This window comes from Saimiri boliviensis, chromosome 2 (assembly GCF_048565385.1).
Source record: "Saimiri boliviensis isolate mSaiBol1 chromosome 2, mSaiBol1.pri, whole genome shotgun sequence".
Taxonomy (NCBI): Eukaryota; Metazoa; Chordata; class Mammalia; order Primates; family Cebidae; genus Saimiri; species Saimiri boliviensis.
The window spans coordinates 125,097,182-125,116,922 of record NC_133450.1 but is presented as its reverse complement, the minus strand read 5'-3'; the positions used below and the strand labels follow the sequence as shown (position 1 = coordinate 125,116,922).

The window sequence follows — 19,741 nt, the reverse complement described above, 5'->3', positions numbered from 1 at the left end:
CAATATACAACAAAAAGAATGAAACAAGAATTCAAACCCAGGGCCGGGCCCGGTGGCTCAAGCCTGTAATCCCAGCACTTTGGGAGGCCGAGGCGGGTGGATCACGAGGTCAAGAGATCGAGACCATCCTAGTCAACATGGTGAAACCCCATCTCTACTAAAAATAGAAAAAATTAGCTGGGCATGGTAGTGTGTGCCTATAATCCCAGCTACTCAGGAGGCTGAGGCAGGAGAATTGCCTGAACCCAGGAGGTGGAGGTTGCGGTGAGCCGAGATCGCGCCATTGCACTCCAGCCTGGGTAACAAGAGCGAAACTCCGTCTCAAAAAAAAAAAAAAAAAAAAAAAAAAAAGAATTCAAACCCAGGCAATCTGACTCCCCCCAGGGCTCATGTACGTAACTCCTCTTGGCATTGCCACTTACTTAAGGGCTCAAATTTTGATAATTGTGTAAATATTTCATAGCTAAACTGCAAAGTTCATATACAAAAGCATGTGCATATGCATGCAAACGTGCACGCACAATATTGCATGAATCAAAATCACAAATTGTAGTGTAGCTGTGATAACCATGGCAAAGGAGAAAGAAAGATTCGAAAAATTGGCAGTAAACTAAAAATATATGTTGTGTAATCACATCAGTAATTATTATAATAAAGAAGAAAGAGGCCTGGAAAAGGTGATACGAGAAAAATCCCGCCCTATACTTTAATGTATCCTGTTTTTCTTTTCTAAAACCAATCATCCCAAGAGGGTTCCATCTGTCATCTACCACAACAAAATAACGTGTCCTCAAGAAAATGACATACTAGAGAGACTATTGCCTGCAGGATGCGGTATACTCCAAAGCTACCTTTAACTTACCGATAATGAAAGTCGTTCACTGGTTATGCTGACAAGGCTGTCAACACAACATAACTTTGCCCCAGTATCTACAAAGTGGTGACCTTGGGGAGAAAACCAAGCAATGTTGTTTCTCAGAATGGTATAGTTGGTCACTAGTGTGATTTTTTCACGTTATTTTATATGTACAGGAATACCAGATGTTCTATACCATGAAAGAAGGTGACCAAGTAAAACCTGGGGACTGGCAGGTTACTTCTCCATGTAGTAAACTTGTATGATATTTTGGTATGGCAAAGTAGGAAATTAACACACAATTCCAGTCTATTGAGGCAAATGTGACTACGTTTTTGAAAAACTGTGTCTTGCATGTATTCTACGTACCCGTCACTGTAAACTATTAAAGAAAACTCAAACCTATAGGAGAATATTAAACACTGGATATTTTCTAAAAACATGAGCTATCAGCTGTTAGTTGACAAAACTCATGTTTAAACTTTTATCCTTTTCTCTTTTTTTTTTTTCAAAAACTTTTAAAATTAGTTATTTCTAAGCCTCAGCACTTTGAAACCATGGAAGAACATATATTCCACTTGGCAGTATTATGGATTGATTAATTTTCGAGCTAACTACTACTAATTCTAGGAAGAAAAAGATAGATGTTTTGACTTCCTGCTGGCAAGGCAAAAAAAGAAAATTTAACACCTGTGGTAAAAATAACTCTGAAACATATCTTCTTCCTTATTTCCTTAATTTCTTATGAATAGGTTTTGTTTCAATGCTTTGTATAAAAAGAGCTTGTTTGAAAGCTTGGAGTGTGTTTTCCCACAGAAACCATGTCATAATCAGAGGCTGGGTTCTCATGCCACGCTGTAGTCATGAGCCTTTCTGCTCCATGTTACACAGCCCACATGACCTGAGCAGGAACTGGAAGAAATGAACAAAAATAGACTCCCATAGACCCTGATTTCTACCCACTAATTGGTCAAAGACTTCAGTCCCCTGAACCCAACCCCCAAGCTGCTTCTGAGATGTCCTTAGGTCTGGAATCCACTATGAATACAATACTTTCAAATAGTTCTCCTGGAGCCCAGCAGTACCTGGGAAGAAGCAAGCCCAGTTGTCCAACAGGAGTTATGGGATGTGGACGGGCAGCTTCCCATGGTCTGTACCGAGATCTGTAGGAGCTTGCTGAGTAGGGGAAACAATTTCAGCATTTTTACATTTTGGCACGTATCTTCCTATGAGCACAAGAAAGACAGCCCTGAGCGGTGATACATAGCTTTTGCTTATTCTCCCTTCCCATCAGCTGTCGCTTTTGCTCTTAGGGTGCCCACCATGAACGGCCTTCCCACTTGTCATTTGCTGCAGCTAATCTGTTATCTGAGAAAACAGATGACCAGAGCTGTTAGAATTATGTGTAAATTTAGAGCCAAGCTCTGAGAGACATCCAGAGACCCTCTCTTTCAGGAGAACTTGTAGTAGGTTTCCTGGCAGTCATCTCCTTTCTTTTCAGAGCTGTTCTTATCTAATTCCCTGCTTGACAGTCTCAAAACCCTGACCTCCACCTGAAAGAGGTGTTCCTGTTGCACGATTAGTGAAGAACACACCAGAACGGAAGAAGGAGACATATAATCTAGTGCCTGTGACAGAGCCTACCCTGGGGACCTTCAGACTCACAAAACCTTTCTGTTTTCCATTTCCTCACGAGTGAAATGGGTATAACTATACCGATCCTGGTTAAAGTCAATGAGGTATAATGGATTGAACATTTTGTGCTGCTTTAAGAATGAGTTATTATGGAAACAGTGTCTTTAAAAAGAACTATCATTCTCAGGGGTCTGTAAATTATAGATACAGGCCATCCAGCCCACTGCCTGTTGTAAATAAAGTTTTATTGGAACACAGCCTCACCCCCTCCTTTTATGTGGTGTCTATGGATTCTTTTCTACTACAATAGCAGAGTTCAGTAGTTGCAACAAAGATCCCACGGACCACAAAGCAGAAAATTTCTACTATCCAGCGCTCTACAATAAACAGTGTTTCTGATCCATCTTAAGATATTTTTTCAAAGCCTTATTTTTAAACAAACACATTTTCATTGTCCAACACACAAAAAATGCAGTTGCTTAATAGGTTATATTTCCCAACATAGCCTATACACTTAACAGAAGACCTTCAGTAGAAAGTCCCATTAATAACACATAAGAAATTTATTACACAAATTATCTGCTGTGTAAATCCATTGCTGTGAAAAGAGTAGAACTCAGAATTATGTTAAGTTCAATTCTTAAAAGAATAATTAGCTCAGAGCTAAGATTTATTTCTGGTGTGTATTTTAGAGAAAATAAAATCAGTAATGCATTATTATCCCGATTGTGTCTCACAGCAATGAGGGCAACCAAGCCGTCCAGAGTCGACAGTGCCAAATACACTGTGGGAGCTCAAATATTAATCAAAATGACATCTGCAATATTTTCCTTTCCTAATCAGGCCTACACATCATGGGACATCTGGCAAATCAATAAGCAAAACTAGATGCCCTTATCACTTCTAACCTGGCAGTACTACATTTTTAGCCAGGGGATGAAGGCCCTCAGTGTCACACAAACACTTCTTGACCTCAGTTGTTTGCCACTTCCAAGAGATGAGTGTGCCCACCTATGATCTGAAAACTTATCCTGCCTTGCATCTGACTATGCCACCTAGCACAGAAAGAAACATCCCCTATCAGTCCAAGATAAAATAGGCACGGTGGCACATAACTCTAGAATATGCTTGTGTATTCTGCCAAAGAGACTCATAAGCAAAGTGAGAATAGGGTGTTATAAAATGTTTGCAAACAGTGGAAGAGGCTTCACATCTGTCCTCTGTAATCAAGGAAGGGTGGCACAGAGACTTATGCTATACCCCATACTTCCCAAGCTCCCACTGAGGCTGGATTTTGGTAGGTTGAGAGATAATGACTTTTGGTTTCAAGCCCCTTTTCCTGCTATTTCTTTTCAGGCCCCTTTCCTGAAAACTCTTATCCCACTGGCACCTCCTATTTTCTCTCTGTGGGCTGTGGAGTTGCTCTAGTGCTGAAAGATCTGATAAATACCTTCATGTCAATTTATTCCTCCTTCACATAGTTAGAGGAGGCAGAGTGCTGGAGAAATAAAACTAGGAATAGATCTGTTCATGCATGGAACTAAGTGTGAACCCTATGGAGAGAATAGCAGAGCTAAAAGGCCAAGGCCCAGAAAAAATTGACTGGAGTAGGAAATACAGACCTTCCCCTGAGAAAGTGAAACACGCCCATGAACTCCGAAACCCTGGGGCGATGTAAAGCAGAAAGCTAAGGACTTGCTTACAGTTGAGAGGCCCTGATCTAAGAGCCACAATTGGCCAATGTTAAGGTGAATTCATTCATACTCAATCTACTGAAGAAAGAGCATTTGGATTAGTTCACTCATTCATTCATCATTCATGTGCCGGGCACATCCATGAGCAAGTATATTCCATACCCTCACAGAGTTCTTTTCAGCTCATTTTGGCTTTAGTTGGTATTTTTCCCCCAGCTTATGAAAATATAAATAGAAACTCTTCCTAATTTCAGAGCATTTCACCTTTATAAGTAAAGGATAAAACAGAAATCAAGTACAATAAACATGATGGAAGCATCTTAGCCAGCTGAAATCCAGCTTGGGAAAATAAACCGTAATTCACTAAATTTTAATCAAAATTAAAATTGCCGAGATTACAGGCAAATAGCAGGCAAATGCCTGTGTTCTTTGTGCACAGAACAAAGGCAATAGCAGACACAAGACTAAATGGAGCAACATGAACTTATTCAGAAGGAATGAATGTGATACGGGAGACTGGGCCACCAGTCACCTTCACAGGGTCTTGTGAGGTTCAAATGAGGTAGTCAATGGGATGATATCTAAAAAAGTGAAAAGGCACAGCACAAATGTGAAGGTCTGGGTCAAATCATTAATACTACCATCACCAATTACAAGCTCATCTTAAGATGAGTTGAGATTTTTTTTAAACTAGTAATATGGATAACCAAAAGATTAACAACTTATAGGTTAGTTTGGCACTTAGCCTATCCATATTGTTTGACATGGAAATTCTAAAGCAAACTTTTTATAGATAACAATGTAAATAACCAGCTATAGGAGATTCCTGAATTAAAGTATAGTATGTCCATAATGATCACTCTATGGATTATTGTCCATGTGACAGACCACTCCATCTTTTCCCATCCTTCTGTGTCCTTCCTTCTTTGTGCACAGGGAGGCTGATGCCTAGAACTGAATGCCTTTCCCCTCTCAACTACAGTGGAGTCAATTAATGGAGGTAACAGCAGCAGAAGAAATAATTTCTTCCAACCCTCCTCTCTCTCTGCCAGTCATGCATCTCTGGCAGGAGCTGCTGCTTTTCTATAACTCCTCAGCTTCGACTCTCACTGGGCTCCAGCAACAATGTTTTCTCCTCTTTTTGCTTCATTCCTAGAGGTGGCCAGAGCTTCCTGATGCTGCCAGTGTCTGGGTGCAGGAGGCCCTCATCATCCATTCCTTGTCTGGTCCCTTATCCCTACCCACACCTCTATAACTAGTCCTTTCATTCAAGTCCCTTCATTTGACTCATCTAGGTTGACTTCAGTTTCCTGCCAGGACTGTGACTAAAATACAGTATAGACTAAAATACAGTAAATATCTATTTATTGACATAGAAAAATGTCTGACAGAAAGTAGATCAAAATATTAATAGCACTTATTAATTAGTAGGCTAGTACTATTTGTTTTTCTTTATATTTATTTTTCAAACTTTCTACAGCATTTGGTTATATATTTGAGGGAGTATAAAAAGAAAATGACAAAACACAAAACGGGAATAAATATAATCTCAAGAAGTACTAACAGTTTGACTTTCCTTCTTTGCTTCCCACTCTGCCGAAGAAATACATAAATCTAAAGTTATACAGCCTGAAGGTATCCCAATGGGTAAAGAGGACCATAAACACTCTTGATTGCCCAGATATTTCTTTATTCTTGCTGGATTCTGTTACCCATGAAAAATATGTTTAGTTACCAAGTGTTCACAATTGAAAATGTAATTGGGCATGTTAATAAGCGTATGTGATTTACAGGCTCATATTTTTTACAAGCAGAAGTCGAGATTTTGCTACATTCTTTGACAGTAACAATAGTCAACTATTAATAAGGGCTTACCACATGCAGGTACTGTTTATAAGCATTGTAGGTATTAGCTCATTTAATCCTGACAGAAAAGCAGTATTATTATCCCATTTCACAGATGAGGAGATTGACAAGAAAAGAAGTAATGTAATTTGACCCAAGATCCCACTAACAGGTTCTGGAGGCAAGCTCAAGCTTTAGGGCCCATTTTATCTGTTGTAATTAACTGTTGTTCAAATCACAAAGCCCAAAACTCTTCTAATTTTGTGCACATTTTGCAAAGAACAACCAAGACCCTCAAACTGGTTCACCACTTACTAGTTGTATGTCTTGTACATTTATGTATTGAATCTACAAATTCCTCACCAATAAAATGGTGAATAATTCTTCCTCGATCTACCTCAGAAGTTGTGAGAATCAAAAGGGAAAATGAGCAGGAAAGCCCATGGAAGCTATAAAACAAGTTACAGATGTAAGGCAGTATTATGTTGCACCCTCTAAACACTAGTACATTAGTCATCCTCACTTACACATGATAGTCAAATACAAAGAAAATAGCCATTATATTGGTGAAGTATGGCTCTAAACTATATAATATTATAAACCATCCAGTCTTTTAATAACACCCAACATAAAACCACCACTGATTAATCAATAAAAATCATACTATAGTTTCAGTGAAATGTACTCTCAAACGAACTTCCCTGACTCACGTTCATTAATTACCTCACCTTATTTGATATGTTCCCCGCATTTTCTGGAATGTATCACTCTCAATCTTTAGTTATGTGGTAATTTTTTTTAAAGTTCAAACTCTACGTTCTCTATGCTATGATATCAAAAGTTCAATTGAGCCACTCAGTTTTCAGTTTCCCTGACTCAACTTTTTGGAGTTTTATAATTAATTATATTCCATTATTACTGATCATCAATTAGCTCAAAATGTTGCTGAGATGGTGAGCATGCTGAAGAAAGCAGAATTTAATGATAATTTGAGACCAGGAGGACACTAAATTTCTCTCTTGTTAATAATTAAAGTAGATAACTTATGTTTTTATTTATAGCTTCCAGAAATATCCGGCTCATTCCTGTGCACTGCCCTGTCAGCTAATCATCAGTTGGTCAGGATCTGACTTAGGCCGTTATGTTTTATTTTGTACACGTCTTTAACTGAAGCCATTAAATGCAGCCCAAACAAAGGTTAAAGCAAGTGAGGTCATCACTCTGTCTTCTCTGAAAATTTTTCCATCTGGTCAAATGCTTGTACATCATAAATATATGAAGAATGAAAGGAGTAAAATTTCAATTTACCTGTTTCAATTTCCCAGATGTAGACTGAGTCATCTGCACATCCAACAATTAAAAAATTCTCAATCGGGTGCCATTTTATCATCTTCACCGGAAAAAGGTGCTTCCGGGCATGCAGGAGGCAACTCTTTCCCTCAAGGTGAAGGAGAGCCACAGAATGGTCACTGCACACACAGCAAACTATCTGATCACCCCTTAGCTGTGAAAAAAACAACATGCTTATGTAAGTAAATAGTCAAATGCTTTCTTTATGATGAAGTCAGATTTTTTCTCCCCTTGGTAACATAAAAAAGTTTTGTTAAAGCCCCATTTACAAAAACGATGTTTCTGCTTCCTCCAGCACTTTTCTATACTCTACAGAGGAGATTTAAACACTGAGTAGAGTTTAAACTCAACAGATTCGCAGGAAGGTCAAGAGATGAATCCAGAACAGATCTACTTGTAAGATAAATGAAGGACTTGACCATAACTCAGCACATTCAGGCAGTGAGGCAGACGTCGGAAATAATGCAGAATAAAATAAACCCCAGAACTAATTTGTTGCCACAGAAAGAAGCTATTTGTAGACACAAGCTTAGGCCCAAGGGTGTCATGAGCTGATATTTTCCACTTAAAGCCTCAAAATGTGATTTGGTGCTGTTCTCAGAACTATACAGATTCTAATCCAAACAGGAAACTCAGTGTAGACACAATCTAAAAGAGGTAAGCATTAGATAGCTCCTACTGAATGTATAGCCTCAAAGACGTAAGGACCAAAAATAGGCTCTCAGGACAACAATCCTTAAGAGACTTTTAAAAAAGTCAGCATGTGGTTACCTTAAACAGGTTAGGACAGCTACTATCGATACATGGTGGCTTCTAATGATCTAGCCAGAATTTTTGGCTATTTTGTTTAAAGCTTCAGTTTCAAAATCTTGAGACACCCACTGCTCGTCATTAACCTCTCTAGGGGTGGCAATGGGGAAAGATCAGGGCACTTGTTTTCTTGTACAATTAAAAGAAAAAAAAATCACAAAATGGCAGGTGTGATAGATCTGGAGCCTAGACTTGCAGAACGGACCACATGTCATTTCCCCCGACTATTTTAACTCCTGGAGAACCTGCCCACTCCACAGCTTCCAGAACAGGCAGCGCAGTGCGCTCTAGAAAACTTACATACATATACCCACATATCGTGTAAACACAAATCTTATGGTTAGGAATAAACCATAAAGAAATAATGTTTATGAGCAAAATAACTGACTTAAAAAATCATTTTACCTGTGTTACCATGTCCTTTTACTACATAGGAAACTCAAAGTTGATTTTTCATGTTTTTTTTCTTAAAGTCGACTTTACAAAAGCTGAATTTAAGTTGACATTGCATGAGAAAATTCTACCTAAAGCTATTTCATTTTGCCCAACACAAGGTAGATGCTCACAAACTTACTAAAGCTCATTCGCTGATAAATAAATAAATAAGCAAATAAAGATTCATTTAAGAAAAAAAAATGTGCTGGGTGCAATGGCTCACCCCTGTAATCACAGCACTTGGGGAGGCAGAGGTGGGAAGATTCCTTGCTTCCAGGAGCTGGAGACCAGCTTGGGTAACAAAGTAAGATCCTATCTCTACAAAAATAAAAATAAAAAACATTAGCTGGGGAAGGCTGAGGCAGGAGGATCCCTGGAGCCCAGGAGGTTGAGGCTGCAGTGAGCCATGATCATGCCACTATACTCCAGCCAGGGTAACAGAGTGAGACTCACTCTCTCTCTCTCTCTCTTTCTCTCTCTCTCTCTCTCTCTCACACACACACACACACACACACACACACAAACACACACATAGAATTTGAAGAAAAATGTAACTATCAATATCCTTATAAACATAAATTTTTGACAGGGTCTTGCTCTATTGCACAGGCTGGAATGCAGTGATCTTGGCTCAATGCAAAGCAGAAGTTATTGAAGGCAAAAGTTAATTTCTAATTTATGGATTGTTTTGACTTGCTTTTGCATTGAGTATGTACTGCTTTTATTTTTAAAAGATAATTTCATTAAAAACTAAGATACGAAACTAGAGGAAAAAACAGATCAAGTACTTGAAGAGAAAAAATTAAGTGGCTTTTATGAAGCTAAGCATTGATAAAACCTTTGCTTTTAGAGCCACATTATCTGTATGATGTAAGTTAAAATAATAAAATTCATATGGAAATATTAGAAATAAATATATTTAAAAATCCATTTGTATTATAAGAACATAGAACTTGCAGCTTTCTTTTCTTTGGAAATATGGGTCATTTTTACTTGTCTTATTAAGCATTTTATAATGTTATATAACTTTCAAATTTATGTGTTATATTTTACTCTGTCTTACTTTAAACTTCTCTGGTGACATCAAAAGACTTGTTACTGGACCAGCTTCCAAAAAGAATTTATGCAAAATTTCTTCAGTAAAGATATCCCACAAGATGACACATGAGTCTAGATCCCCTGACAACATCCAACTTTGGTCTAATTTCGAAGAAAGACCATGTGGGTAAAGTAATGAAGTGACACTTTGGTAGTGCCCTTTAAGAACTTTGTGAGGGGCAGAATCTGAAAAACAAGGAAACACCAAGTAATACAGATGTTATTTTTGTTCAGGCAATCATCCCAGGATTTTCTTTTATAAAATTTTAACATAAGGAAATTACATATAATTAAAGCATGCACTTGGCTAAGAAAACTAGTGAACACCCTTAGATCATCTTAAAAAGCAAGTACGTCACCAGAAGCCGGAGCATGCTTTTGATGAAGCGCTACGATTAGTTGTTCAAAGTCTATTAATTCGCCTGTAATATCAGCACTTTGGGAGGCCAAGAAGGGCAGATCACTTGAGGTCAGAAGTTCAAGACCAGCCTGGCCAACATGGTAAAATCCCATCTCTACTAAAAATACAAAAATTAGCTGGGTGTGTTGGCTTGTGCCTATAGTCCCAGCTACTCAGGAGTCTGAGGCGGGAGAATCACTCGAACATGGAAGGTGGAGGTTGCAGTGAGCCGAGATCATGCCACTGCACTCCAGCCTGCGTGACAGAGCAAGACTCTGTCTAAAAAAAAAAAAAAAAAGAAAAGAAAAAAATAAGTTAAATAAGTTTACTGATTCTTAAGGATATTAGTAAGTTACCAATTCCAGTGTCATGGAATAGTAAACACTGTTCTAAAAGAGTGAACACTTCATACATTTGCTTTCATGAAAATAAGTTCAGAATATTGCTTATTTGCCTCTACAAAAATAAGTTCAGAATATTACTTATTTTCATTCTTTTTTTTTTGGAGGCAAGGTCTCACTCTGTTGCTCGGGCTGGAGTGCAGTAGTGTGATCATGGCTCACTGTAGTCTCAAATTCCCTGGGCTTGGAGGATCCTTCTACCTCAGTCCCCTAGTAGCTGGGACCACAGGTGAGTGCCACCATGCCCAGCTAATATTTGTATTTTTAGGAGCGACAGGGTGTCACCATGATGATCACACTGTTCTCAAACTTCTGGGCTCAAGGGATCCGCCTGTCTCAGCCCTTCCAAAGTGCTGAGATAACAGGCAGTAGCCACCTTGCCCAGCCTGTCATTCTTCAAATTATAGCAACTAAGTCTAGTGTACCAGAAAAAAAAAAGTTTCAGAAAATATTTTTACTTTGAAAGATGTTAGAGATTACCTAATTCTACCTCTTTGCTTTACAGATAAAGCGCCTGAGGCTCAGAAAGGTTAAGTGGCTTGCATCCAAGTGTGTAAAAGCAAAGCAAAATGTTTAAGAGTGCAGTGCAGCACTGCTGTTAAATGAATCTCCCTTTTCCTTCCCCCCTGGGTCTATCACTTACTAGATATGTCACCATATCTAGTTTTCTTTCCCTCTAAACCATAGATGTTACATCTGAAAATTTAGGATAATAATAGTCCTTACTTCAGACAAGACTGTTGTGTGGAATAAATAAGGTAATGTCTATAATTTCGTAGCACTCTGCTTGGCACTTAGTAGGCATATGGACATTTCAAATCATAGCTGTATGAGAGCACAGGACTAGTGACACACTTCTGTGCTAAGGGGTGACTTTTCCCCTAGCCACACTGCTTCTTCCTTCAACATTAGCTAAACTCCCCCAAATACATAAACCACAAACTCTCTTTATTCAAATTAATAACAAACTTCATCTAAGAATTCTTGTTACACTTCAGAAACTTCTTTTCCATCAGGACATCCTCACTTTGTATCTCCTAACAAACCAGTGTGAGTGCTCATTCAGATGCTAGAAGTCAAATGTGGCTTCTTCTTGCTTTCTGGATATTAGGATAAATCAGCTTAGGTAAAAACTGCTAGGTCTTCGCTTTTTCGCTAACTTTTAACAGCAGCCATTTAGCTGTACACCAGTACATTACCTCTCCTCGGTTCATTGCCATTTACTCCTCCACTTCAGTCAATCACTGAAGCGTAAGTCAGTAACATTCAGTAAGTGGCCAAAGTAAGCTGAGAACAATAGTAGGCAATATAAGAAGATTTTTTAAAATTGAGATTTAGTCCTTACCCTTAAGGACCTTATGCTCTAGTAGGATTTATATAACAATAATAAAATAGGCCAGGTGCAGTGGCTCACACCTGTAATCCCCAGCACTTTGGGAGAGCTAGGCAGGAAAATCACCTGAGGTCAGGAGTTTGAAACCAGCCTGGCCAACATGGTGAAACCTCCTCTCTACTAAAAATACAAAAATCAGCCAGGTGCAGTGAGCACCTGTAATCCCACCTCCTCAGAAGGCTGAGGTAGGAGAATTACTTTAACCTGGGAAGAAGTTGCAGTGAGCTGAGATTGCACCATTGTACTCCAGCCTGGGCAGCAGAGTGAGACTCCACCTCAAATAATATTAACAATAAAACAGTATATAGTTTTTTTCTACACATTCTAAATCTCAATCACCTCCTATACTTCTTTCCCTTACATAAGACAATTTAATAGGTATTTGTTGTTGTAATGCACAAATGCAGAAAGATATATAAGCACATCTACACATTTCATTCACAAAGACATATAGATTAAAACAGAAAGATACTATTTTTCTTCTGATTAGCAAAGATTAAAAAGTTTAATAGCATACAAAGTTGGTAAAGTTTGGGGAGAAAGGCATTTTTATAGGCCATTAGTGAAAATGCATGCATATTGATGAAAGTTCTTTAGAGAATATTTTAGATATATTTTCAAAATTAAAAATGCAAACAAATGTTGATTTAGTGATTCTACTCTTAGAAATTAATATACAGATATGCCTGTATATATTTACAATGGTAATCAATTCCGCATTGTCCATGGTAGCTACAAACCAGAAAACCTACATACCAATTAATAGGAAATTAAAGTTAGATTATTACTAATTATTTAAAGTCAGCTCATAAAGAATGCACTTCGAATATTTTATTTAGATTTGTTTAAGGACATGAGTAAAGCATGTAGAATATGCTTTTATTTGTGCAATATAATTAAAAGACTGTATATTATTATGTTTGGTATGTCCTTAAATACACATAGAAAATTTCAAGAGGAGTATAAATAAACTGGTATTAGCAGTTGCCTTTGAAGAAAGAAACTGGAAGATCAAGTAAGGAGAAAACCTCATTTCTTACTGTATAAACCTTCTGCTTGAGTTTTTTTTTTTTTTAAACCATATATGTATGGTTTACTTTAACATTAAAATAGGTACACATTTATTGGCAAATGCTAGTAAATTCTTTAGGTGTCTAAATCTTCTTTAGTGCACCTTGTTGAAATTGCAGTTTAAATAAATTAAATAAATAGTGTCAAATAAAATTCAATGACCTTTTACTAAAGAACCGCCTTCTAGAAGTCTTGCTTTGGCAGCATTCAAAGCCTGAGTAATGATAATTGTCCCATCTTCACAGCCACATATTAGTTTATCAAGACTTGGAATATACTCTGATGAAGTGACTACAGCAGTTCCTGCCCCATCTTCAAGCCCAGAGAAATGGTCAATAATACTTTGCGACATGGTATCATGCTTATCAAAATTATCTTGAAGAGTCCAGGTGGTAGTTATTGGTATCTCTAAAAAGAAAACAAACACAAAAAGAAAATTTGGTTTATCAATGCATCATAGACATGGAAAATATCAAGGCACCCTCCCTTCAAAAATATGAATACAGTTTAACAGTCTATCCCCTATTCGTATTGCCAGCGTTTATCTCTTGTTAAGTTCAATTGATGTAAATATAAATTATATTGGTGGTGTTAGTATATAAGATCTATAAGCTTTGTGTTTATACCTGCTTTTATGTTGTCATTTTATACATAGTAGTACACAATAAATTTTTCCTGTTTGTGGTCCCATATTGCTTACCTTAGAAGAACCAATGAGTTAATTACAAATTAATTCTCAGAAGACATGTGACTAGAAATGGAAACTGACTTACCTCTAGGAGAACCATCAAACTTGGACACAGGAACATCAGGGATGTGCCACAAAGTAATTCTTCCTGAGACTTCTCCAGAGAAGAGTACTTTGTAAAAAGGCTCTTTCCGTTCATTCATGTAGCCCATAACAAGGGGACGGCTCTATTCCGAAACAAAAAGTGAGCTTTTATGTAGGAAATAGTCTAACAATAGAGAGATGGCCACTGTTTTTAAACAGAGAAACAACACTTAATAACTGAAGTAAGTCTTTTCAATTTATTTCCCACTGTTTCAAAATTTCAAAGAAGTAATCTGTGATCTAGGACTAAAGAGGCTTTATAAAACAAGAAGCAAAGTCATAGACTTCAGAAAGTTAATAAGAGTATCTGACATTTCCTGACCATGTTATTTGTGTGTGTGTGTGTGTATATACACACACACACACATATACTGCTGTGTATACACATTACTGCAACAGGCTTTCTACCTATTCAGTTAAATAATCCTCTCCTCACAATAACCTTATAAAATTGGTACTAGCATTGTTTTCACTTTACAGACAAGAAACCTTGAAGTGAAGAGATTGATCTGTCTAAGGCGATTAGAGGTAGCGATGGGCTTTGACTCCATAATTCTGATTCAGGAACCCAGATCCTGAATAGTTACAATTGTAACTGCTATACAATAGTTCCTGTGTAGATCTAATGGTCAGCTAAAACAGCAACAACTAATATTTATATAGTATTTGTATGTTATTAATATGTTTCCCACTTTTTGTTGACTATTTTTTAGATTAAATATACTTGATTTCAGATTTCTCAAGTGGCCACAAAGGAAAATGATTTCATAATTTATAATGAGTGTGTGTGTATGTACATATATAATGTTATACATTATATAAATTATGTATATTTAACAGTGTATATACATTATATATAATTTATGATCTTGCTGAAGCAGAATATGAATAGTGGGCACCAGTGCCCTTAAAGCTATGCCTTCACAGGTGAATGTGCTTAGAGCATCCCTGGTCCTTCTCAGGGCAGTACAGCTGTTCTTTGGGCAGATTTGAAAATAGAGATTATGCATAAGGGATCAAAATCATTTAAGTGATTACAAAAACAAAGCCTGAACTCTCTTCAGTGCAGAAATAAAAGTCATCCTAAAAAGAAAGCAGACTGCTGGTGCTAGAATTAAAGAAGTCCAGAAGTGATGCCTACTAGTCACAAAATACATGCTTTAAGGTCTGGATTTAGACATTTTAGTGAAAAGTTCTATACATTAGTAATTATTAAGGGCCAACATTAACTACCTTTCATCTTCCCAACAAAGCTCTGTAGTAAGTAAACATTGTTATTATCCTGATATGAAAATAAGAAAACTCTGACAGAAAATAAGAAACCAATCCAAGGTCATCCAACCAAAATGTGTAATGAATTCCCCGTAGTCCCAAGAAATAAGAGCATCATGGAAAATGGTTCCAATAAAGTCAGTTTCTAAATAAATTTTTTTTGAGGCTCAGAGGGCACTTTGGTGTCTTACAACCATGATTTTTATAGCTATTTGAAATGGTGTTGATAAAATTTGGTTAAATTGGCTACTCAAACTCTCCTACCATTGTATGCACTTAGAACTGATTGTTACAACTCTCTGGTTATTCTGATTTAAAAAGGAAGCTCCAAGAGGCTGGCGGGTTACTCAAGTTGGTGGCAGCACGACTCCTCCCAGCTGGGGCTTTGCCCCTGCAGTTGAATTTCTCTGTTGCTTTCATCCCCGCTGCCTTCACCTTCTACACTGCTGCCTCTCACATGCTCACATTCACCCCTTGGTCCCTCGCTCCTCATCCTCCCAAACAGTTGTCTCTAGTTCTGCTATTCACCTGAAAACATCTTCATAGTCCCTTACCATGTGAATTCTGATTTTTCATCACAGTGTCCATGAGAGTCTCCATCCTCCAGGAGGTAATAAAACATAGCCATTAGAACTGAAATCCCTGGGCTAACTGCCTGGATTCAAATCCTGGCTTTACCACATGATAGCTCTATTAAAAAAGCATGTTACGTACTGTAGGCAACTTGGTACACCTCACTGTCTCATTTTCCCTACCTGTGAAAGAAGACTAAGAAAAGCACCTAATATATGGGATTGGTGTGAGAAATAATGAGTAGATAAAGATAAGGTGCTCAGATTGGTCCCTGACATTTAGTCCCTATTCAATTAATTTTAACAATTCTTGTTATTCTTTTCTCAGAAGAATTGGGAAACTCACTCCAAAACCCATTACCAGATTTGGACTAAACCACTTGAGTTCAAATCCTGGGAATTCACCCTCTCCAAACATCAGTTTCAAAATGGGAGCTTGGTGGCAACTAAAGTAAATGAGGTTGTTTGTATGTTTAACAATAATAAGGACTGAAACAAAGTTGTTTATCATCATCACCATCATCAGCATCAACATCAGTACTCTTAGTTAATGCACACACATTTTTTATTTGTGATCCTTAGGCTGTTTTTATGCCAGCTATTCCCACCTCAGCACAGCAACCTAACTCTGTGGCTGAGACCCTGGGAAGCCCAGTTCCTTATCTCAACAGCCAGGACCCCTGCACCACAGGCCCCAGCAATTACCAGCTATTATTTGAAGCCAGGGAGATCCTATGCAGTTACAGGAAGGAAAGATGAATCCCCATTCTCACCACTGCAACTCCATCAGCAGATAATGTTCATGGGCATTACAAACAGTAACTCCAAGAACTGGTTACTGTCAAACCTGGAGATTTAATTCTGTGGTATAACTCCAAAAAATGAGTCTGGACAATACTACCTGTTTACAGAGCAGTATTGTCTAAGCTCACTGCATGCATCAAATTCATCTCATCCTACCACAATGCCTTCATTACCTGGTAACCTCAAGAGAGATTAGGAACTCTTAGATTTAGTGAACACTGGTCATGCTTGGATAAGGGGAAGAAAGTCTGACTTTATGCACTGGACAAAAGGCAAGTAAGGGCAGGCAGATAAGCTTTTCCCAGTTTCCAAATATTCTATTCATATTTCACTGGTTTCTAGGCATTTCTCGATTTTAAGATACAGAAACAGCTATGGTTGTTGAAACAAGTATTATTGGTAAAAGACCCATAAGTTTGTTTTCACATTTTGAGAAACAAAGCAAGGTAACTTCCCATGAAATTAGTTATTTTTTTAGTTGTATTCTTTCCTCATGGTTACATCTAGCATTGAAATTTGTAGGAATGAGAAGCCCCAAAAAGGCACAACTGATAATTGGCTTTTAGGGCAAACTGTGCTTTGTAAAAATGCATTCAAAGCTAAAGAGAAGGAAACAACAGATTCTTTAAAACATATCTAAATATGCCTTTCTGAGTAAGTCCCAATACTGCTTTTGTGATCAGCAGCAAAACAAGAAACTATTGCTGCCCACATATAATTTAAGAAATAGTCATTGATGCATGCCATAATTATAAAGTTTGCTTGTGCCCCAGTGGCACTTTCTAATTTTTGGCTGACAGTTTCTTAATCAAGTTTTCACAGGAAAACCTCACAGATATGTTAAAGGGACAATCACTGAACTATAGTATTTCCAACAGCTATGCTGCCTAATTAAGCAAACCATCATTCTGTTAAAAGTAGCATGCTTCCTTGGTTGACACATCAGTAATTCAAAACTCTTCCACCCTCCATGAAGTACATTTTTGGATAATTAACTGATAACAAAGTCCAAAGGCTTAAGAAAAAAAACACTTTGGATAACACTACTGAAATGAAATAACTGCTTAAATTTTCAGGCTTACTGGGGTGTCAAAAGTACGATTCAGTCAAGCAACAAGCTCACAATTATATTCTCAACTCTCCACCAAAAGCATAATTATATTTTCTTTAACAAGAAAGTTTATTCGTAAGAATAGCTAAATACATCTGAAAATGATATCAATTTATGATTAAGTAAAAAAACAATATAAAACATTTCATAAAGTTTTAAAATTGGAGTAGATACATAAAATGTTAACAATGATTTGCCAAACCATCTGTCACAAGGGTCAGTGAAAAAAAAAGTGTGGGGTGTGTGTGTATGTGCTTGTACATATTTACACACACACACAAATGCAGAGACAGAATGAGAAAGTAAATACAGAAAAATGTTAATAATTGGTGAATCCAGGTAAAGCGTATATGAGTAATTACTGCAATACTCTTGCAACTTTTCCAAATATTTGAAAATTTTCCAATCAAAATAAGTAAATACAGCAAAGTAAAAAAAATCCTCAGTAATTATTGCAGTAAAAATAGCAATTCTGTTTCTTTTCAACATTTATAATTTTCATGTAATGAATATATATTGTTTCATTATAAACTTAAAATACAGTCTTAAATAGGAGATTTTTAAAGACAAAGTTTTCTCTTTGGTAGCCATTGACAATTAAACTTGATTTTCTCATTAACAAGTTGATGGGATGCTTCAATTCAATTTTTTCAAGCCTGACTCTGTGACAGACAAAGCGGCACTTATCCAGGAAACTGAGTGAAACAGCTTTGAGGCACTCAGTTTTTTCTTGCATTACCTTATTTTCCTGCACAGAAGTAGAGCACAGTAAATGAGGATAAATGGTCTCTTTAAGCCCTCTTCCATCAGAAGGGTATATGCTTTTCGAAAGCCCACTGCGTGGCAAAAATAAAAAGCAAAGTTTAGAACTTTGGGGTTCTTTATTCGTTTTCTTCCCCCTCCCACTTTCAAAAGCCGGATGGTATCATTCAAGTTTCTAAACTCTAGTTAGAAATTGTTGGGTTAATAATTACAAGTGACTTTTTGAAAACCCAGCACCAGCTGTACAAGTTATACATGGTTAATCTCATTCCTCCATCCCCTGCTGTTTTGTACAAAGGCTGAAGTCTACGAAGCCCAGAGTAAATCTTCTAGTGCCAAAGTTGTTTTGTTCTGGTTTTTGATCATGGGCAGCATGCAGGGATTTTTACATAATAAACCTCCCAAAGTTCATTTTCTACCTGAATGTTTTGTATGCCGCTCCCATCTGAGCCCACCTGTTCAGCAGCTGATAGATGTAACTGTGACCATCTTCTGTCCATATGAGGATTCTGTGAGCAGCAATCACTTCTCCACCAGCAAAGAACTGCCCATTTCTACTAACTTCAGTCAGCAGAAGGGAAAAATTACAATAATCATAAACCTAAAATATAAAGTTGGTGCACATTATCAAAGGTTAAAATCTAATCTGCCAATAAGATAAATATAAACTCTGATAGTAATAATATAACATCATAGTAAATGTTAATAACAGACCATACTGTACTCATATATTAAGATGCTATTTTATCGTCGCTTATTTACTCATATTTATCTTAGGGTAGGTTTCAGTGGATAAAGTTCATCTGGCTATTTCATTCCAGAGTGTGTACACTAAACATAGAAACCCAAAATCCCCAAATTTCTAAGTAATTTTATTATTTCCGTAATGAGTAGACCAAGTTTTACATTTGAAAATTTATTATGCACATAAAAAATATATATCACATAAATATTTTGTAACACCATATACTTTTAAATCTTTGTTCAAAAATACATTATCATCATATAAGTAATACTGCAGAGTTTTGTTAACGGGTCCCGTTATACAAAACTTTAAAAACAATAAATGCCATGAAATGATGGCAACTTAGCTTTTCTTTCTTCTTGGAAATGTCAGTGAACATATTCTCAAGAAAATAATGTTATTCCCTCTTAAAACCAATAAAAAAGTAAAACATCTAAAAGTATAATCAACTATGTAGGTGAAAAGTATATTTTTAGTTCTAAAGTTTAGACACCAAATTTTGAAAATAATTTAGAGCTAAATATTCATTGTTATTATGGTTTGTTGTTAACAAAATTGGGATAGACTACTACATATCTACTATCTTGAGACACAAAACTGTTGCATACCATGATATTAAGTATGTAGTAATCTATCCCAATTTTATTACAGAGTT

At 37.0% G+C, this 19,741-nt stretch overlaps 1 protein-coding gene across 7 annotated transcripts in view; it reads right to left on the bottom strand.

Moving 5' to 3' along the window:
- WDR72 (WD repeat domain 72) overlaps nucleotides 1-19,741 on the bottom strand; it is a 236,366-nt gene that overhangs the window by 146,659 nt on the left and 69,966 nt on the right. For all 7 annotated transcript variants that reach the window (XM_074394220.1, XM_074394219.1, XM_039462965.2 and 4 more), the window contains 6 exons: nucleotides 18,797-18,942; nucleotides 18,319-18,415; nucleotides 13,762-13,903; nucleotides 13,151-13,396; nucleotides 9,689-9,909; nucleotides 7,339-7,534 (listed from right to left, as the gene is read on the bottom strand). In XM_074394220.1, the coding sequence (XP_074250321.1) occupies nucleotides 7,339-7,534; nucleotides 9,689-9,909; nucleotides 13,151-13,396; nucleotides 13,762-13,903; nucleotides 18,319-18,415; nucleotides 18,797-18,942 (1,048 nt within the window). The remainder of the gene's footprint in view (nucleotides 1-7,338; nucleotides 7,535-9,688; nucleotides 9,910-13,150; nucleotides 13,397-13,761; nucleotides 13,904-18,318; nucleotides 18,416-18,796; nucleotides 18,943-19,741) is intronic.